The sequence below is a fragment of the Penicillium brevicompactum genome, assembly GCF_028827555.1.
Source record: "Penicillium brevicompactum strain IBT 35665 chromosome Unknown utg000002l_segment0_segment0, whole genome shotgun sequence".
Classification (NCBI taxonomy): Eukaryota; Fungi; Ascomycota; class Eurotiomycetes; order Eurotiales; family Aspergillaceae; genus Penicillium; species Penicillium brevicompactum.
Genome location: NW_026623205.1, coordinates 1,666,055 through 1,687,864, shown reverse-complemented (window position 1 = coordinate 1,687,864; position 21,810 = coordinate 1,666,055). Strand labels below are relative to the sequence as shown.

Below are 21,810 nucleotides of genomic sequence, written 5' to 3'. Positions count from 1 at the left end.
TTGATGAGCCACGTGACAGGCGGAGACAGGAATGAGTCATCGCCTTTATCCGCCAGATCCTGCTCCGGATCATCTGTCGGTGGGCTTTCCAATATCACTGTTTCTGCCTTGCTGTTTTCGTCGTCCTCAGAGCCCCCGTCATCGCTGATCAGTTCAGGCCTTTCTGCCTCTACTTCGAACTCCTCCCATTCTTCGTCACTTGCGGTGTCACGTTCCACCCGGCTTATCGATTGCTTCCCTGATTCGGATCCCTCCGAGTACGCGTACATCACCAGGTCGCGCATGGTCGACTCATCCAGATGTCCCCCACGACTATGGCAGATATTTTGTGCAACGGTGAAAAGTCGTTCCGCGCCAGCTCCTGTAGCCGGAATGGAGAGTAGATCTCGAGCCAGTCGAGTGAGAACAGGCCATTCGCGTTGATGGTCTTTCCAGTACGCGCTGGGAGAGATATTAACGACCCCTGTTGTGTGTCAGTAGTCAACAGAAAACATTCGGAGGGATTGTTCAGACCTTCGCGGAAATATTGATCAACTTCATCCTGTCCACTCCTTGAACCACCCGCCAGACCGGCTAGTGGGTGCAAAAGCCGGTCAAGCCCCAACAATTGCGGGGAACACGACAGTCCATTCACACAAGACAAGCTCGTGGGCATTTGCGGTCGGTACTGTAGGTGAAAGATCCTCAGATACTCGATGTAGCGCTCGGGACCGCCCAAACCTTGCGATGATGTGGCCTCGTCGAATGCGGACAGCTTATATTGGGGAGCAACGAGAGTTCCAGGGCCATACATGACCCCAAAGCTTTTAAATGTCTTTTCGTATACTTCTCCAAATTCCATCTTCATGATAAGCAACGACTCAAGTAGTTTGCGCTTCCACGGAGTTGATTTTCTTCTCAATATTTGGGTTGACTCGTCGAGATGGTCCATTAGTATCTTGAACACGAAACAGACCTTGTGGACCGTCGCCTCTTTCGAGACCAACAGGGCCGTAGTGAACTGGATGAATGGCATTATCAACTGGACAAGGTAGTCGACCTTGCGCCAATCCGTGTCTGTTAATCTGTGCTGTACATCCTCACTCTGTTGGCAGTATTGGTAGATAAATCTTCGCAGCCTGCCGGCTCGTTTCAACATCAGGAAGACCGAATTCCATCGGGTGTTCGCATCGTCTAACGGCAAGAGTCGAATTCCTGCGGGCTGAAGAGACAAAAATTCATCGCGCTTCCGAGGGGTCTCATTAACAAATTTTGCAAATGATCGAATCTGCAAAATGCAATAGTCAGATTTTTTTCTAGTCAGAAGGATGAAATTCTCAGAAGGATGAAATGCATTCACCTTTCTCAAAACGCGCGTTATTTCTTTGCCATCTGATGGGTCGGCCCAATCATTGGCGCGTGATGTTGCGCCGACATTCTCCACCCCAAAAGGGGAGCTTGTGATATTTTCGATATACCGCCGAAGAGAGAGCTGAATGGCCTGCACTGTTCCAGGAACTCCAACAAAGCACTGCCAAGAGCTGAGCCCACCAGAAGAAACAGAGCTTCTCTTGTAATGACAGCACCAGATTCTCATCGACCCTATAGTCGATCGTGACGCTGAAAATCCGACGAAGCAGCCCTTTTTCCTCAATGACTCCAAGGATTTGATCGCCGGGGTCAGTCCCTGTCTCGGGCCTGCAAAGTAGCTCGAATCCAAGCAGCACCTCTCGGTAGCTCCACTGTTTGTCAAAGTAATACGCAGTGATAGCCATGAAATCCTGCCCGAGCGGACTTTTCCAACAGCACAAAGCAATCGATACTTTGGAATCTCCGGGCAGGTCCTGCAGCTGTGACTCTTGGTAGGTGGTCACCATGTCGTGCATATGCTGGCGGAGCTGCTTTGATGAGGGAATCTCCAAAAGTTGAGGTCCGGCATAGACTAGATCCAACAATTCTCGGAATGTGGGTTTTTCCATGAGCTCAAAAGAAAGGTGTGCCGACGTGATTGTCCGCAGAAGCTGTTCTTCGAGCTGTGTCTTGGTAACTCTGCTCCCAATGGGCCGGAAGCTCGCAAGGGCCGCCTGGGTTGGGCCTGGGGTGGCAGCAGGAACGGACTCCTTCTCCACGCTTCTGCGACATGACTTGGACTTCAAGTGCTTACCCATAGTACTTGTTCCATGGGATTTGTGATGTGGATGATGTGGGTGATTAAGCGGCGTGAAGCAAAACCGGCAAATTACCTTGGGTCGACCAGACCTGAGCTCTGCCACCTGGTCAAAGTGCTTCCACGCCTTTGAGGAACGCGACTCAACCGACCATCTGAAATCGTATCGTCCATTTTTGGTCAGCCGTCGCCCATAGTCGGTCTCCAGCCACCACAATAGAAATTCGTTGTTCTGGGCGGTGTCGTAGAGCACCCAATCTCGGCGGTCGGGTGCAAACCGCGTGAGGTTTGCCGGGGGATCTCTGGGCCGGTCTTCCAGCGTGCCAATGCTTGAAGAGCCAGTGAATGGCTTTAAGGTCGTAAATTAGTTTAAAATAAGTTGACTGGCTCCAGGTGATGACATACCGAAGATCGCGAGATTGGGGCTGACGACGAAGGTGAGGCGGTCCTAATTGCAGACATCGCGCTGGAGGGGTGTAGTATTGACGAGGAGAGCCGCCAGAATAAACAGAATCATGAGAAAAGCAAGCGAGACTGGTGCTAACTTAGGTTTTTATTGGTAAGTGACCAATGCGTCCCAGGAATCAGTCATCGCGTCAAACGTTACATACTGTGACCTTTTGACTAATGCGTCCGTTCTTTTGCCTAGAGTGTTGAAGCTGATGCATTCTTTGACCAGTTTGGGGAACTATCGATGGTAAATTCGAGATGGTAAGTTTAAACGTCAAGAACGTAAATAGCCCGTGAACTGAACCACCAGTGGCGCCCAGTCTCAACGCGGGCCAACGTTGCAAAATATCTCACCACATACCCGTTGATAATTTTATCGAATAGTTTATCTCTCACAGGCTTCGGGATCGTCAGGTTGTAAATGAACCCTGCGAGATACATTGGGTTTATCTTGAGCGTTGAAAATCAATGACGTCAACGATTCCCAACGCCTAATTTGGTCGACACGTGTTTAGTAGGTGTTCAGTTAAATCAACATGCTATTATCTTGAGCCATAAGCAGTGGCAAAATTCACTCGCATATCATCGAGGCTTTCACCGGCCTTTTGAACATGCCTCAGTCGTTCAAACATGAGTTAAACATGGTCAAAGCATAATCGAATAGACTCTTGAGCTACATAAGTGGGCGTCGCACCAGGATTGTAGAGAAAAATACACTCTTTTTATATATGTTGTGAGAGAATAAGGCACCATACTCTACCTATGATGGCTGCGAACGAGGAAGATGAACATTTCGAAATCATGTCTTCGTACAGTGAGCCCAATGACTCTGAAACGCAAGGTTCAAACTCTGAGTCCTCGGAGGATGATATCTCGGAAACGAGTGAAGACCGCGCATTCGTGGTGTCGGATGAAGATCAATCGCCCTATTCGAACAGATCCTCTGGGTCTTCCGACTACAGCCAACACTGCCCCGACGTGCAAGACAATGACTCTTCTGATCTTGTAAGTTGCATGGGGAGATCGTACTCAGAGAATAAGCTGACATCCCCAGACTGGCCAGAAAATGCCGATAGGCACCATTTCCAAACGCGTTATCTACCAGGGTGATAGTTCTGCTGTACAGTATTTGGTCTTATGGCGGTCCTGGGAGCCGGAAAAACCGCGTGTAAATGGTATGGCCGAGGAGACTTGATCTGTTCTTGAAATTGAAGCTGTGCATATCCCCATTTTCCAGCTAGGCAGCTTTCCCTATGTTGACGCGTGCGAAGCAATGTCATCGCTCTTTACCAAATGGCCTCGTGATTCTACTTTTTCTCCCAACCATATTTGGCCCTGTGGACATTCGCGGGAGATAACAAGTATCATTATCGATAGGTTTTCGGTATCATGCCTCGAACGTCCAATCTGAGTAGCCTTTCTCTTGTTGACTGCATGCGTCTGATTTCGCGCCGTAGCAAAGGGTAGGCTAGTGCCCAGCATCTACACCTTCTGTCCGCTCGTAAGCTTCTCGAAAATCAAATAATTCCTCTGTGTACGTCGGGTGACCAAATTAGATGTTTAACCCTATTCACCTTGACCTTAGTCTCTGGCTATGTGAATAACTATGTTCAACAGCTCATACTGAACGTTGAGCGAGAAGTGTTGACCAATAATGAGCACGTGATATTAGGCAGTTTATCAACATTTGCGATTCGAACTGTCACCGGGATAGCCCCTGTGAAGATGCAAGCTCTTTTATGTTCCATTGAACCCATTCAGGTTGTGATAGAAAAACCCTTGCTTCCACCTGATCCCATTACATTGCGTTGTCCTGTATCCCCAATCCCTCTAAGACCTCTCGGTACAGCTCCATACACAAATATCATCGCCAAACTCGAGCAGATCAGCGCTGACTCTGCACCTAACCGTCGAAGAAGACCAGTATATGCGGATTGCTACCGGAAGCTCTTCCTGGGAAGAAGGACTGTTTGATGCAGCACTTGATGTTACAAATAATCGAACGTCCGTTTTTCTGGCGCTCCCGGCGTGCGAAAGCGTACGTCTTTTGAATTCCAATGACCATTTGAAAGGTGCTAAATGCAGCAGGAAGCAGGTTCGCCATATTGATCGCTCCTCGAAAATCCAGGTCATGAAAGCCCCTTTCATATATTCACAGACCGAGGAGCTCGTTTGGAAGTGGGAACAGTCAAAGCTCTGTGGCCAGAGTATCAACATCACACTCTTTTCCACCATGGTTCCACAATGTCACCCACCAAACAAAGCTGATAGCCGAGGCAAATTCGTTTCTATCGAAAATAGCGTCGTTCATGTCTTTCCTCAAGCACAGCTCACGAACCTGGAACCGCACAACTATCAGCTTGGGATTCTGGAGACAGCAGATTCAGCGAACCTAAAAATTATCCTTCTCGGTGCGAAAAAGGAGAACCAAACGGAAAGTCTCCGGGGTAGCCTCATTCGCCTCCGGCGTTCCCTGTTGGAGAGAGTCCGTCCTGTTTTCAATAGCTGGTCAACTGAATTCTGGGTATCAGACTCGGTTGTTATTGATTCAAAGTTGACTGAGGAGGCTGGGTTAGTACTCAAGGCAGTGCGTCCAGAGAGCCTCGATGAGACAGCATATGTCTGTGTTGGCCTTCCAGTCACAATCTTCGGGCCGTTATTCAACACGCTGATATCGAAATGGAACGCGAGTGCCGCTTCTTTCGAGTACTCCAATGGCTTTATCTGGATATATTCCGCAGTGGATCCGACAAACTTCAAGATACACGCAAGTGAATCTGATACCTCGAACAACCATTCAGTTTCCTCCATGCTTCAACGAATGAGCGGAAAATCTTGGCTTGTTAGGGCAAAGCTCGTGTTCAGACTCGAAAGGTCGAGTAGAGAGAAAGCGGCCATTCTAGCTGAGATCCTACAAGTTTCTCATATACAGGTCACCTCTTCTCATAAACCCATCACTCACTCCTAGGGTGGGTGTTGGAGGGGTTGGTGGCTCACAGCAACGCTGTTGCCATAACTATGATCTGATTATGTTGTATTCTTTTTCCTAATCTCTTTCTTGAATTTATTGTAAGTTACCAAAAGTTCAAAGGAGAACTCAGATTGTTTGACAGAGAGTTGTTCTTGCTGGTCGTCGCTATTGGATCAGATGAATGCTTTGAATGAATCGTCTTCAGCCAATTCTACTCTCCAACTGGATCTAGTTCGCGCCTAGGGGCGCTCCAACGCAGTGGAAGGAGCCGGAGAGATTCCTACTAAGGCTTGTAGATCAGGGTCCCGATACAAAGATCTAGACTAAGTTAACTTTCTTTTGGAAATGCAGCTCAAAGCATGTTTGCTGCAACATGGCCGCCTTGTATAAAAACAACGTTCTTTGCGTCTTCAAGTCATCGGCTGATTGCATCGATAGTCAAGGTGACTTGATCTGTTAAAAGAACCTACCTAGCAAACCCCAGGTGGAAGGTCACGCGGTAGGTTCCACTTCGCCTTCTACGGCAGTGTCGAGATCGCATTGCACCCCGTCCGCTTCTTGCACTCATCTGGTTTGTTTGAGTTGCTCGGCCGGAAAGAGACTAGAAAATATAGAATCAATAGCCTGCTCGATCCTGCATACGTACTCTTTTGCGCTTTCCTCACCGTTGCTGGCAGCAGGCGCCTCCCTGGTATTCTTAACAAAGACAGCACCACCTAATCAGAAAAACGACCTTGCATCTCAGCATATTGACCGACTTCGATTTTTGGAACTGGGTTCACGGATAACTGGTAACCGCATTATATTGTAGGCACATGGGAGCCGTAGAATTGTGGTTCAACGTTGAACATGAATTCTGCGGTACGCACCTTTTGCCATCGACATATGGTGTATCACTACCGTTGATCTGTCGCCTGATCCTAAGAAGCCATAATATGAGCCTTCTAATCGTTTCTCACCAGTGTCGATTATTGCCGCATGATCCCCCCAAGCTGCGTTTGACTGTCCAAATGAAAGCACTAGGTCAGCGTTGTTTGAACAACCACTGAAAAAAACAGTATATAAACCTGCTAACGTCCAGTGCTGCCTCTCGTAAAAGCATGCCCCGCCTCACCTCAAAGTTTGCCGAATGGCTTGCGAGAGCTTCCGTCCAAGATATATTCAGTCTCTGTGGGCTTCTCGCTCTCGTATGCTGGCTGTCTTATAGCCTCGGGCGCCGATACAGCCACGGGTTTTTGAGGTTGCAGCACGCGACATCCTGGAGACGTTTCTTCCAAGCGCCAACACCAGGCCCGCTCCAGTGGCTGGATATCCCATCATACTTGCAAGGGGTGATAGTTGCGGCCCTGGTAATTGCCAACTTCATTGCAGTCAGCGTTCATGTTCGATCATGGGCGGAAGTGCAGAAGCGAGCTGGATGCTTGGCCGTCACACATCTTGTTCCCCTTTACTCCGGATTTAGCTTCAGTCTCCCGGCCCATGTCTACCGCGTTGAACGGGGCACGGTGCAATGGGCCCATCGGTGGCTAGGCCGCATTTGCGCATTGCACTGCCTGCTTCATGGGTCCGTCTTAGGCACAGTCGCTCGGGATACAAGACTTGCAGCTCCCCTCGTCATTCCGCTCGTGGTGCGTGAAGCGGGCCGGAGAACGGCAGCATCCCCAATTTTTCAGCGATATGCTAGCAAGAAAAGTGGCTAATGTTGAACAGGCTGGTTGTAGTCTCCTGTCGATCCTGCCTTGGACGCTCGCTGCGATTCTTCGACGTTGGCCGCAACTCGGCCTCAAGGTCCACCATGTGCTTGCTTCCATCACCACCGGCGCCCTTGCCTACCATTTAATCGATCGTGCATCGACCTACCGCTGGGTTCTACTGGGCGGTATTTGCACCGGATTGGGCTGGAGTGCTGGGACATGTCTGCATACCATGTGGTTCCACAGGTCGTGGCGTATCACCTCTCGACGGGCGCTCGCGCGGTCTTTCAACCGGCTCTTATGGCTTGACATTGCGGTTCCCATGGAGTGGGTGGCTCAACCGGGGCAGTATGTACAGCTCTGGATGCCACGCTTAGGAGTAAGGTCCTCCTTGCAGCTTCCAGCATTCTACGTGGCGTCCGTGGACACAGTGCACAATACGCCAGGAGCACCCGCCACTCGCATGCTACGTATAGTGACCCGACCCCGACCGGGCGTAACTGGAAGGATCGCACAAGCTGCAGATCATGCGACGTCCTCGACGATTCATTTTCCGGTCTGCGTGCTGGGTCCGTATGGGCATCCACCTAGCCTTGGCCAGTACGGGACCGTTGTCTTTGTACTTGAAGATATTGGGCTTTTCCGCGCGCTGCCGTTCATACGATATCTCGTTCAAGAAAGCCGAACCCGGAAGAATACGGTGCGACGGTTAGAAGTCCTGTGGCAAGTTAGACTGAAGAATTTCAGTGAGTCCCCCTCCCTCCCTTCTCGGATGCTTTGCGGCGTCGTGTGCTTACCGGAATAGACCATTCCCGCTGGGTGGGGGATGAAATCTCGCAAATCCTCGAACTCGACCGTATGTTTGACCGAAACGATTGTCCCGAGCATAGACACCGTGATGACCGGGGATTCGATGTGAGTAAAAATCTCCCTACTGTAGGTCGGCGTTAACTCGGTAGCAGATTCTGCAGTTCACCACACATATCCTAGATACCCAGCCCGTGGACCGAATTCGTTATCGCAACCGTACGCGCTTGAAATACCATTTCCACGCTATCAATATCGACAAGGAGCTGGCACGACTAAGGGACGGTAGAGGCGGAACGACCGCGGTTTCGGGTATGAGCGCTCCCCCGTTTACCACTTGGGCTTTGCCAAGCTAACTGGTATTAGTGTGCGCGAGCAAGGCGACACGCGCAGCAGTACGCCGCATCGTTCATTCCAGAACGAGTGGTGATTGTCGATTGATTGACCTGGAGCTGGAACCCTCCCGTGAGTGGTGGGCAGACGGTGACCCTTTCGTCCATGACACATCCGAAACGATTGTAGCGCCAAGAGAACGCTCCAATACTGGCAGAGTGTTTGAGCCCGGTTCGACACTGACTGCTATGCCCGTTGCACATGTTGTTCCTGAGCAGGCCACTCGGCTGTCCGGAGAAACCTTGGTGAATGATAGACGATCTTGGCAGAGTGATGATTCGGCGGTTAGAGGGCAGAGTGTCAACAAAAGAGGGTCGCCATTTTACTAGTGCGCCCGAGGAATATTCAGCACCCCCTCTGCCTGACGATCGTAAGGCTCTCAACGACCTTACTAAGCTCATCCCCTATTTATTCTGCACTTTCTATAGTATATAGAAAACACACTCTCAAGTACTCAATTGGCTATGCCCGTACTAGTCCGTACTGTAACGACCACGTTCCGATAGACTAGTTAATTAGTCCCATGGGAGTACACCTAGACCTCGGCACAGCCCATGGGCGGCACTGTGTGGGCGGCCCATGGGCTGTACATGGGCGGGCTTTGGGCTCTAGTCTGGGGCCCATGGGCGGGCCATAAGGGCCGTGGGCGCGCCCAGAGCCCACGATGGGCGGCCCAACAGCCCAAATGTGGGTCAGACAAGAACAGCCCGTGACATTCATAAGTTATGCAAATTTTGGCTGAATTTTTTTGAGTATTTGGATTACAGACTCAGTCTCAAGTAGGGAAGAGGATCATATACTGTATATAGTGCAGTCAGATTAAAGACATTATATTTGAAATTTTACTCCTTATCTAGGGTCATAATACTCAAAAAGCTCTTCGTCCTGTCTTGCTCGCTTCGGCATCCTCCCTGATGTACGCCTCTGGGTAATAGGAGGCAACGGAATATCACCGTCATCGTCATCTTCTCCATCACTAGGTCGTTCCTGAACATCCATGTTCCCCTTCTCAGAATCCGACGCACTAGGCACAATACTTCGTCGCCTCTTGCTAAGGGTGCGCTGGCTAAATTTCTCAATAGTGACCTGATACTGGGTAGATGCTGAATCATCTTCCTCATCGTCACTGATAAGAGCAATAGGATCATCTTGAGGGATATCCTTTTCTTCCTCTGCTAGGTCGATCTCTTCATTGCTCCAGAACTCCTTAGCAAGCCCAAGTTGTCCCTCCTCAATATCAAACCTTGTAGTGCACATGTGCATCATAAGGTCCTGGATTGTTGTTGCTTTGAGCGAGCCTCGACGATAGTGACAGATATCCCGAGCAGAGTTAAACAGTCGCTCAACACCAGCACCAGTAGCAGGGATAGAGAGAATATCCCGTGCAACACTTGCTAGTACTGGAAATTCATGTTGATTATCCTCCCAGAATAGAAGAGGCTCAATATTAGTTGGTTCTAGGTTATAATAGGATTAGGTCCTGAGTGTTGTCAAAAGGATATAGAGTAGCACCTACCTCTCTGTAAAAACCGTTCAAGCTCATCCTGATAGTTTGATATCGAGTTTGGATTTTCAGACCGTGGTTGTGTTAGGATTCGGTGAAGCCTCGATACTCGTGTCGCTGGTGACTGCGCTATTGGGGATTGAAGATCAGAAAGACGTTGCTTGTAGGGTTCAAGGTAATCTTTGAGGTGTTGATGATATTTGTCTCGCCATTCATAGTCATTATCTGACCATTCCTGCTGTGTGAAGAATTGTAGCTTGTATTGTGGCGCAAGAATCGTACCCATCGCGTAAAGGTTGCCATGATCCCCACTCGTCTTGCCATAATAATCCTCTAACTTTTCCCTTGCCGCTTGCAGGGCAGTCAACATCGATCGTTTCCAGTGAACCTTTTTCCGCTGAAGCAGACTGATTGAATCGTCAAGGTGTTCAAAAAGGCGGTGGTAGATAGCAAAGACACCATGGACAGTGGCATCCTTAGTCTGGCAGAGAGCAGTTGTAAACTCATAGAAAGGCAGTGTGATGTAAACAAGATAATCAATTTGTTGCCACTCTTCCTTGTCTAACTCGTAGTCCCTGAGATTATACTCCGTGCAGTATTTATCAATCACTGGCTGCAATTTCTTAATACGGCGGAGCATCAGGTAGGTCGAGTTCCAGCGAGTTCTGACGTCTTGAATAGGAACCAGCTTGGGTGGTTTAGTCTGAAGACTAAGGAATGCTTCCCGGCGTTGAGGGCTTCCATTGATGTAGATAGCGAGGCCACGGACCTAGTGGAATAGTAAATTAATAGATGTTCTCTTATGAATCAAGATAAAGAGAGATAGAATAGAGGTCTTACCCTATTCAGGGTACCGGAAATCTCCTTGCGTCGTCGGTCAGCACGAAGGGCTTCGGTTTGCGCTTCAGGCCATTCCCTTTTATGATCCTTGTTCATTGGATTGGCTTTCATTTCGCCAAGGAGTTTCTTCAGGCTCAGCTGGATAACATGAGCGAGGCATGGAATCCGGATGATAGACAACTGATCATGAAGCTCGAGGGCTGATAAAGACTCTTGTATTTTCTTCAGCAAGGTTTTGTTGTTTGATGCATTGTCTGTTGTGATAGCCAATACTCGACCCTCAATCTTGTGATGTTGAAGCCTTTCGAGAAGAACAGTGCTAAGATTTGCCCCTGAGTGTGTTCCATGCAGTGGCTCAAACCCAAGAAGAATTTCACGATAGTTCCAGTCTTGATCGATGAAGTAGCCAGTGATAGCCATAAATGCTTGTTGAAATGGTGAAGTCCAGCAGTCCAATGCAATAGAAAGCTTCGCAGTTGGAGGAAGTTTTTCACGGACTATTTGGTTCGCCTGATTCACGGATTCCTGTAGCCGACGTTGAACAGTTCTCGCTGAAGGAAATTCTGGGGTTGATGGTGCTGCCCGAGCTAGGCGGCAAAGCATTTGTAGTTCTGGATTTTCGACAACTTGGAACGGAAGCCGGAGTACAGTGACTGTTCGGATAATCTGCTGCTCCCACTGCTCTTTGGTGAAGTTCTCAACCTCACTGCGAGTATGAGAGTCCTAAAATCATTAATTTTGAAGTAAGTGGTTAGAAGATAGCACATACCGGTTTCTTGAAAAGCTGACGTAGTTTTGCTTGCTGGCCTTTTTGACTGGAGGCTAATTTACACCTGTTAGTCGTCCAATGCCGGTTAACAGACTTTGTTCCATTCGATCTCCAGTTCGGGTGATCAAGAATGTTTCCGCATCTTTTACACATCACGCTTGGTGTACCCGTGGAAATATGTGCCACCTGATCCAAATTTTCCCAGCTTGTCGAGTGCTTTCTGGTTCCATCCCACTCAAATTTGCGTCTAGGATCGACTTTCGGCGCATTATCTCTCTCAGCTGCCGCCATTGTCTGGAGCCACCACTCCATAAACTCCACCTTGTTCATGATTGAATAAAGAATGAAGTTCTTTGTTCGTCTGGAGCCAACGTGCTCAAGGCACTGAGGAATCGAAGGTGGTGGTGGTCGAAGGAAGGGTGAACCTGAGACTGAAACGATTGTTTGCTGACTGCTTGGCGGCTCAGTGGCAACGAGATAGGCATCGTCAGACCGAGGAAAGGAGAGATTATCTGTATCACCTTCATATTGGGAAGAGGGGCCAGCGTCAGAGAATTGAGACATGGTGAGATACCTTGAGGGTACAGGAAATCAGAGGGTAGAGAACTCGCCTTTCTTCTGTAAATAAGTCCAAATCGGAGACTTAGGGGCGCATCAGTTCTAGGAGCAAGCAATTTTGACTCTTAATTAAAAGTGCTGATATAGCCGTTTGACATATAGTTGCTAGTTATATTGATTGGCTATTGTCAACAAAGGACCTCCACTATTCATGGGCGGGCCCATGGGCCCGCCCACGAATGCGCTCATTTCCCTCAATTAGAGGTCAGAGAGATGCCCCCGGTCCCAAAGCCCAAGGATTTTCGGCTTTAGACACAATAGTAGGCAATGAATGAACACAACCAATATGGTAGGGGATTAGAATTGTAAATTTGTTTGTAATAAATAGTAAATTCTAGAAGGTTTCACTAGGAATCATTTACAAGATCAGGATTATGCAAATTTTTGGTCATGCATGGGCACTAGGCTATCAAATGCAGCGCAGAAATATATATCTTTTCACAGTTTTTCATGGCTTTAGGACCTCCGCATATTATCTCACCACCAAAGCACTCAGAGCTATGGACCAATGAAATGAATTATGGATAGCTAGTTTGAAAAGTCTGAATACTTAACCGTTTCGTGAAATTTCACAGGAGTTTGGGTTGCTTTGGGGTGGTGGGTGCTGTTATGACCAGAACAAGTGTAAACAACGAGTATTTTATTTGGCTGAATCAGCACTTTATCCATCCTTTCGGGAAAAATTATGCATTGATGGGCTCTTCGTGGGCGGCCCATGGGCCGTCCCTTACCGCCCATGGGCTTTGGGCTTTGGGCTTTGGGCCCTACATAGAGCCCACGGATGGGCTGTGGGCTCTATACCCCCGCCCATGGGCGGGCTCTGCCGAGGCCTAAGTACACCCCACCATGATGGGACTACAGAAATCTTAGTCCCGCCGGTGGGACTAAGGTCTAGTCCCATTCCACTCCCGTTAGGCCCGTGGGATCAGTCCCACCATGGGACTTCCATGGGATTTGAAGAGGTCTATTCGCAACTACCTAATAATTCCTATACGCACCAAATATACCCTTTGTGTTGCTGACGGCGATAAACGTCTACACACTGTCTATTTTACACTTGGCGTTACTTTACAAGAGCGAGTCTACCAGGGTAGGTTTAATAGCATCCCGACCGGCTTTCCGAGTCGTTAGTGGAGAACGGTCATGTGACCGATCGAAATCAATGACCTATCGACCTTGTCCGCTAGGCAGCTACAGAAACCTACACTAGCACTCTGGCACTTTTGTCCTTGTATATGTTAGCGTCAACATGGATACACTCTGTTTCAACACTGCAACGCTTATTGCTGGGGTCTTCGTCCTTGACTATGGGGCAGACAAATTTCTTGACCATACTGTTATTGTCGGGCGGCGGTTAGGCATTTCGCCGACTCTTATTGCTCTCTTAACAGCTGGAGCCGAATATGAAGAGGTACTGTCTTCGTTCCCTTACTCTTTTATATCCATACTGACGTAGTGCCGCAAGCTCGCTGTAGTTGTTGCCGCAATCCTACAACATCGTAGCCCCCTCGCCCTGGGCAATGTTATGGGATCTGCAATTTCCAACATACTCGGTGCCTTTTCGCTGGGTCTTCTATTTAATCCGGGCGGGATGGAATTTGATAGGAGTGCAAAGATATATTCCGCACTCCTGCTTTCCGTCAACACTCTGTTTGTGGCCTTAGCGTTCTTCGACCAACTAAACCGAGTCACCGGTGGGATCCTGATCGCTATGTTCGCCCTCTATATTATCTCCATTGGTTATGCAATTTATAAGGGTATAAGCGAACCGCCTGAGATGTCGGATAGCGACAGCGATGAGGAAGTACCCACGACTGATGAGGAGCGACTAATAGGCCGGGCCGGCTGGTCGTCAGCTTCAGAGAGCTCTCCTCTCTTACCAAATACGAATCCACCACAGGAGGATAACAGAAAACTCCCACAGCCACTTTATCAACATGTCTTGCAACTCTTCTTTGGTCTGCTTGCACTCTCTTTATCGGGATATATTCTCGCCCACAGCGCAGGTGCCATCGCTGATTCCCTCCAGCTGTCGGGCACCGTCTTTGGCCTGACAGTAATTGCCTTTGCTACAACCCTACCGGAAAAGTTAATTTGTGTACTTAGCGGCTTGCGCGGACAAGGAGGGATTGTTGTTGCGACCACAGCAGGGAGTAACATATTCCTGCTCACGCTCTGCGTCGGTGTTGTTGCCGTTGCAGGAGGTCCCGTCGATCAGTCGGATACATTTGTTCTTTTTGACCTAGTGATAGTCTGGATGTCCGCGTTATGCTTTGCAACGGTCGTCTTTCTTGGAGCTTGTCGGATTGCTGGTCTAGTGCTTCTCGCTGCATATATAGTGTTCTTGATCCTTGAGTTCACGGTGTACAAACGATGAACAATGGCACCCCTGATCTTTAATGCTTTTTTTTATAGTCTCAGATTGTTTATGTATTTACAGGATTAAACAGTGTGGGTCCCCGTCTTGATGTGATTGATTTTCCGGATGACAGTCCATCACCAAATTTATGATAGGGTAAAGCCGTCCACGTTCACCGAATCAATCGATCAATCGCACCTTCCCCACTGTACTACCTAGTGTAGCCATTGCATTGATTGGCTTATGCAGGCAAACACCACACGTGCATCCTCTGACCCCTAATCGAAAATACAAGTTTAACTTTTCGTTCAGTCTGTTCCGTTTCAGGGCCACAGCGTGCGAAGCGCGCGTTACCAGTGTAATACTGTTCTTGGAAATCAGCTAACCAAAAATTATGTCATAAGAGCTGGGTCGTAGCCGCAGTTGACAGCAATGGCCAGCTAGTGGCCAGAGCAGGCGGCCCTCCATGTCTGGGCTTTTACAGTCTAGCCATCGCTTCGTTAGCGGCTCGTAAAAGCGCCCCACAGATGGTAAAAAACGCACATTTCTCTCACAACTTGCCGCCGAAATGCCACGGATCAGTCGCTCTTTCATACAACGGCAGGCGTTCTTTAGCCTTGGAATATATCCAAAGCTCGCGCTGACCATTAGTAGCAGCACGAATTTAGCGAAATTTACTCAGTCGAGCTTGAGACTTTTCCCGCTAAGATGCCCTGCTATCAAGCAATCCACCATGTGCTGTATAGTGCCTGACAGTTGGCTTGACTAATGCATTGTCATAGCATGCTGTTGGGTATCACTTTCAGTGTTAGAAGTGAATGAGATATCTTTTAGAAATATGGCAGTACATAGAGTGGTTATGTATCGGAAAACATGCGATCGACCGGTGTATATTTGTGGAATCAAATGAGTAGATACAAAGCCACATCAGGACCAGCGAAAATTTGCTTCACTTTTCAAATATACACTTATGGCAAGACGCTGTGTATATTACATTAGCACACTCATGATAACCAAGATTAGACCAGTAACGATTCCTGGCATATTGAGTTTGTTGACCCAAGCACTGCCTGTCCTGCTTGGCGATGAAATTGAAGAATTCTGGCTTGGGTTCGTCTTGGATGTGTTGGGAGGTGCAGATCCGACTAAGCCTGGGAGCTGGTCCTGCCCTTCAACTAACACCAACGCCATTCCACTCTAGATGAAGTGATCAGCGACCAAGTTCCCTGGTCAAGGTAGAATAATGGAGGGGCAAATCAAGCTTACCACAATGTGCCACTGAAAATGGCAATGAAGAAGCCATGCTCCGGGGTTATCTGTGATGTAACTACATTAACGTCAGTAACTGAACGGCGCGATACCTTCCCCCAAAAAAAGTCTTCCTTTCAATGTGAGTCGACTTACCGAACTGCTAACCATCCTGACGGTGGCAGATCTGTGGTGTCCCGATAGGGCGGGTTTTCAAGGTTGATTACAGAAGATGGAGCATCAGTGAGGGATCGATACGGGAAAGTCCCAGTCCCTGAGCCTAGTACCCAGAACTTGTGGCCGTGAAGATGCATTGGGTGACCCATCTGGAGAACACATCAGCTTTGATAAGGTATCGACAGAATTTGACACGGCGCAAGAGCCATGAAATACATACAGCGTCCATCGAGCCATTCGCAACGCTCATCACGATATCAACCGTTGAGTTCGATGGCATGTGGAGCGTCGTGTTTGCCTGCCAAGCATCGGATACATTGCCGTATATGACTGGGATTTTGGGTTCGGAGTACGGATACCGGTCCACAACCCAGGTTACAATATCCGTTTGATTAATCTCGAAAAGGCGAGTAACATCTGCGGCTTTGGGTGGTGGTTTGTTACCTTCGAAAGGGGACAGCTTGCTTTCAACGAGTTCAGTGTTCCTATGTTTGGCCGAGCCATTCGTGAACATCCAACTGGACGTGGAATCGAAGGAAACGTCTGCAGTAGCTGTGAATTTCGCATCTGACTGTAGTAGATCTCATATTAGTTTGTATATAAGATGGACTAAGGCCATTGCCTGCTTACAATGTAGGATACTATGGCTTGGCCTTCAAGAACCTGCTGCATATCTCCACTTGGATAAGTAGCGAACCGAAGATAGTAGCTCGCTTCGGGCTGATCAAGCTTGATCATGACGGAATATCGCTGACCAATGGCGATTGGTAGGACCTATGGCAATCAGCAGAAGGTCGGCAAGCAGGCTTTTTTAGCTTACTTTAACTTCTTGTGGGGTTACATAAAGACCATCCGCAGCATACACCAACATTGAATGAGCGTCGAGGGATACCCTGATAGCGCTGACCGCTCCAGAATTGACGAGGTTGAGCGCAAGCCATCCCTGCGAGCTCTTTGCAGGGATTTTCAGTTGGCGAGCCGTCGTGTTCACACAAGTTTCTGATGGCAGAGAGCTCACGTTGTATCCATTTCGGAACATCATGGGTGGGGTGCATCCACGAGGGCCGAGTGACTTCATGGGCTGAGCCATGCCCGTAGAACCGGCCATACTTACCATATCCGTCGTAGCCATCGTGGGGTGAGAGGACTCAGTGAGACTCATGATTGGCATGGACGGCTGATCTTCCATGGACATCGTATCAGGCATACTATCCATCATCCTCTTCATCATTCCAGACATATCCATGCCCACTGAACTCGACATGGAAGCGGGTGTAGTATTAGCCACCCCACTGGTAGCTGCTGCCAGGCCCAGACCAGGTCCAGCGTCAAGGATATATTCAGGCAGACATTCTACCCGGCCAAGCCCATTCGCAAGTATGCTATCAACGCAATGCGGGAAGGCCCCAGTTTCAAAATATCGTGCGTATATGGTGTCCGAGAGCTCATGTGTCCAGTCGTTCAGAATCACTGAGGTAGCATTGCGCTCAGCTTCCAACATGGCGTCCCGCTCGTCTCCGTTAGAGGCGAGATTCTCAAACGGTCGGCGACGTGAAGATGACGGGCGGATCAACAAGGGCCCTCGTATGGCATCATTATAATAAGCGCGGAAATGAGAATGGTACCAGAAGAAGCCGTATTCATTTCCCACAGAGAACCGGTACGTAAAATTACCTCCTGGTGATATAGGATACTGTTCTCGTGTGTTGGTCATCTATTTCGCGGATTTGGTAGCAACTGGAAGAGACTCACCTGTGTAACACCTGGGACACCATCCATTTTGGGTGATCCGCGCTGTAAAAGGCCTGTTGCAGAATCTATCAGTAAAAAGCTTGGAGGAAATGCTGCTTTGAGCGCTGGAATGGACTATATCTACTAACCATGCCAGTGGATGGTGGTTTCAACCGGCAACTCGTTTTGAACGAAAACTTCTAGGTCATCCCCCTCTTCAACATCAATCATTGGCCCAGGCTGTTGCCCGTTGATGAGATAGACCTCTCGGGGAAAGCCATCTTTTCGCGGAAGACGTCAGCTTGTGACCCCGGGAGATAATGTTTTCGACATACCTGGACTGCGTTGGGCACTATGTAGTGTAAAATGATACGTGCGCAGTGTCGCCTGAACATGCCGCGTGCTTAAAAGAAAGAACGCGAGCCAGACTTGGAATGTAAGAACCGACATCTCGATATTGGCGAATGGTGTGTGATATGCCGAGCTTATAGAGAGAATGATAACAATCTCTCGCATGATCCCTTTTTAGATGAGTGGTTTTCGCGGGTTTTAGCGTAACCTTGGCGCTACTCCTCCAGGTCGGGAAGGTAACTTGGTAACCAATCAAGTAACCAACCATGGCAGGGTCGTCTGCATTCGTAACACTTATTAACCGGGTGATCGTGGGGTCCTGAAGGACATTGGCGACGATGTAGATATGACGATTGCCAGAATAATGACATCGTAATTACGACCGTCAAAGATCTAAGATGATTACATAAACGTTACCTAAAGCACAGACCTCTTCTATGATTAAGCGCCCAAGAAAGCTCACAAGGCGCGTAAAAACCATTCTTAACTTCCTGTAGGCGGACCTATGTCTGCGTGCATATTGGCCATGTATATCCATTTGTGCCAAACTGGCCTGACTGATTTAAAGGTATGGAATTCCTCTTCCTTTTGTTGAGAGGGTACAACAATGACTGAAATGCCAGTGTCACGGTTGCATCGACTAATCTGCGTCGCAATAACCTAGATGTCTCCTAAAATAACGCTCTCCCGAATAGAGGATTTATTTGATAGATACTGTGCACATTTCCTTCCCGTTTCTCAACTTTCTTGTGCAGTCTACAGCTGCCTTTGAAAGGCATTAGCATCGGTTCCTGCCAGATTCGGAATTTTATCAATGTCGACGGACTTCAGATTGCTCGTTGCTAGAGGCTGCATGGGTCGTATCACCGTCGGAAAAAAGAGTGATGTGACTCGGATCTGATTCGGAGTCGTCACTACGGCTGGCCAATCCGTAGGCGTCGTTATTGGGTGCACCATCAATGGTGAGAAATGGCAAAAATTCATCTACTTCCGGGATATCGTCCGACAAGGGGGCGAGATCAGGAAAGCCGAAATAGGGGTCAAAAAAGCTCGCATACGATAGAGGCTGACTATAAGAAGTTGAGTAGGATTTTGCACCAGACTCATTGAAGGTGGGCCAATCCATCCAAGGAGCACTCCGAATCGCGGGGTGCAGAAGTGCATCATGTTCCTGTGAGACCGCAAGATAGCGGTCGAATTGGTTGTCGAACCGCTTGTTTGGTTGCCCTCTGAAGGGCAAATTTTCAGTCTGCGAAAGGCTCGCGGTACTAAATATGGAACATGGATCCATGTTTGGTGGGGAACTCGGATTGTTGCTCTGGTCGAGAGGCTGTACTGAAGCCATATGTATGAAGTCATTCTCGAAGTTAACGCGGGGAGTACTCTGAGTTCTAGAGATACCCTCGATGTGCGCCGAAATCTCGTCGTTGACGGACACATTTTGTTCCGACGGAAGCAGATGGTCCAGCGAGCGACAAGCCACGTATGAAGGCGAGTGGCTGATGTGAGTCCGGGAATTGATGTTGGGTATTTCACCGTTGGGAGCCATATCATTACGCTTGTGTGCAGGATCGTCGTGGTCGGCCTTTGATATCGCCAGGGTTCTCTCAGACTGAATTGGAGTGAGCCGAGGCTTACGCAGCTCCGTTATCGTCGGTTGTGACATGGAGACACAGGCCTGGGGTATGTCCTGGGGTATGTCCTGGGGTACGTTATCGTGATGATAGTCTTTCTTTGAGGCGCACTTGCAAGGTTGGCCATGAGAGCAGCAGCAACGTTGGTGGTGATCTACTGTTCCTTGGGTTAGAATTCAATCCACACCGGGGTTCCCCAATTCGTTGCTCACAGATAGAAACTTATTCCCCCGTCGCATAGCAGTCCCCCTCACTGTGCGCCTTTTCTTTATCACCACATTCACATTTGACATGGGTTGATCGAGACTTTCGAAGGCCCCGGCAATGCGCGCACTGTGAGACTGGGCGCCCTTTCTTTTTGATATGCAGCAGAGGATTATCTGCCTCACGTCAGCCATAGACCATAAACAGTGGTCGGCAACCCGAAGCCGAGAATGACATACCGCTGTGCTGGCAGCTGTTTGCACGATGACCTCGTGCACAGGCCCTGCACGCCCACTTCTCTCCTTGAATCAGCATCGCCGCAGTCACTGGGACAGCAATATCCGAACATGCAAAAGCGCAGAAAGAGGAACAAAGTAGCCATAGGATTTAACAATATAGACAGTAAAATAGAAAATTTATAAAGCAGTGGAATGGAAAAGACAAAACGTCGATTTGGATGGTTTTCAGGGTGGACGGAGGTCATCGGCGGCTGACGAGTCAACCGGTGGAGACACCAGCGGCCAGCCAATGGTGTGGCGGTAGAAGAATGGGACCGGGAGGCATGGACATGGGATGGGGCACGCACTATCTCCAGACTTACAACGAGCTATAATGCTTGCTATTTTGCATCTTCTACTAATTATATATGGCCTCGATCACACTTGTTTGAGTTCCTTGCGTGATAAAAGCCCAAGATTAACCCGTGACTAGGTAGCTAGCTTAGGGAGATCCCAGCCTGGGATTTCCAGGTTGTGACACCTGGTTTATTTTCGGTGGGCATGACTTTTGCGAGGCAAGATGATTACACCACCGGTACCTAAAGCACAGACCCATTTTTATGATGACTAGATTTTATTGTACTTAATATCTAACCAGGGTTGAGCGCCCAAGCAACACGGACAGAAGCAATAAAGTTCAGCAAGCTCACAAGGCGCGTAGAATCGGGTTTAAACATTTCCGAAGACTCGAGAGGAGCTAAGTACGCACAAATCCCGCAACTGTTGCCACTGACATTGGGGTATAATAACGATCTGAAATCTTGAGACATTATTAATCTAATTGAGAATACCAGGCGTCCTGCTCTCCCTCCGCGTCTATACAATTTGACTGTTAAGGTCTTATCATACCAACGTTTGATACTTCAACCTCACACAGCAATGCCATCATCATTTTACCCTCGGGTCCTAGATTTCCAAGCTGCCGGTTATCCGCCAACTTATACAGAATTTCTGGTCCAGCTCTCTGTGGTGCAGTGAAAAGTATAATTCTAATGGTCGACAGATCGCTGTTAATACCCTCCTGCTATGCGGCTCTCTTATTATTTTCGGGCTTCACTGCCTCATATACGGCCCCTTAGATCCTGCAGAAAGTGAAGAGCTATATGCAAGGTTTGTTCCAGCTACCCTAGAGTCCATTATGACAGTGATTATGCTCGACATTGATATCGACGTGGAAATGCTATTATTGTTTACCGCACTACTAGCGGGGAGGATGTGGGTATGGATAGGAGAGTGGAGGGTTGAGTCGCTCCGTCAAGAACGAAATACACGAATGCGCACCTATATCTGGGTGTTAATTGCAGTCTTATTATCTCTAACTTTCGAGATCTTCATGTCGTGTCGCATGTTCTACGCCACACAGCGTGCCACCGATGCAAAGATTGTTACTATGTTTGGATTCGAACATGCAATCTTGTCGGTATCGGCTGTGTCAACAACGCTGTCCTTTTTTGGCTACTTAGGGAGGCTTCCACGAGAAATCCCTTACAATCAACGCAGGGCACACGGATAGCGATCACGGGCGGAATTGGCACATCAACAGACACGGATATGTCGACTGAAAATAACGGTGGTTGTCCAGACATTGCAACCGAAGAACGAAAGGACAAAAGGCGATGGAATTTTTCTCTGGATG

At 48.6% G+C, this 21,810-nt stretch overlaps 4 protein-coding genes across 4 annotated transcripts; 1 reads left to right on the top strand and 3 right to left on the bottom strand.

Moving 5' to 3' along the window:
* Nucleotides 1-9,310: 9,310 nt before the first annotated feature.
* Nucleotides 9,311-12,138, bottom strand: N7506_003316 (hAT family dimerization domain-containing protein; the record flags this gene model as incomplete). Its single annotated transcript, XM_056952611.1, has 5 exons — nucleotides 9,311-9,918; nucleotides 9,978-10,734; nucleotides 10,806-11,528; nucleotides 11,575-11,627; nucleotides 11,724-12,138. The coding sequence occupies 5 exons, from the start codon at nucleotides 12,136-12,138 to the stop codon at nucleotides 9,311-9,313; spliced, it is 2,556 nt and encodes an 851-aa protein (XP_056814303.1).
* Nucleotides 12,139-13,441: 1,303 nt separating this feature from the next.
* Nucleotides 13,442-14,569, top strand: N7506_003315 (sodium:calcium antiporter; the record flags this gene model as incomplete). Its single annotated transcript, XM_056952610.1, has 2 exons — nucleotides 13,442-13,603; nucleotides 13,658-14,569. 2 exons carry the CDS (start codon nucleotides 13,442-13,444, stop codon nucleotides 14,567-14,569), a joined length of 1,074 nt encoding a protein of 357 aa, XP_056814302.1.
* A 972-nt stretch (nucleotides 14,570-15,541) lies between these two features.
* N7506_003314 (uncharacterized protein) lies at nucleotides 15,542-18,157 on the bottom strand (the record flags this gene model as incomplete). The annotated part of the gene is made up of 9 exons (XM_056952609.1): nucleotides 15,542-15,748; nucleotides 15,818-15,878; nucleotides 15,956-16,125; nucleotides 16,197-16,547; nucleotides 16,607-16,750; nucleotides 16,797-17,669; nucleotides 17,729-17,781; nucleotides 17,857-17,988; nucleotides 18,043-18,157. The coding sequence occupies 9 exons, from the start codon at nucleotides 18,155-18,157 to the stop codon at nucleotides 15,542-15,544; spliced, it is 2,106 nt and encodes a 701-aa protein (XP_056814301.1).
* A 712-nt stretch (nucleotides 18,158-18,869) lies between these two features.
* On the bottom strand, nucleotides 18,870-20,211 carry N7506_003313 (copper fist DNA binding domain protein; the record flags this gene model as incomplete). Its single annotated transcript, XM_056952608.1, has 3 exons — nucleotides 18,870-19,849; nucleotides 19,880-20,072; nucleotides 20,095-20,211. 3 exons carry the CDS (start codon nucleotides 20,209-20,211, stop codon nucleotides 18,870-18,872), a joined length of 1,290 nt encoding a protein of 429 aa, XP_056814300.1.
* Nucleotides 20,212-21,810: the final 1,599 nt, after the last annotated feature.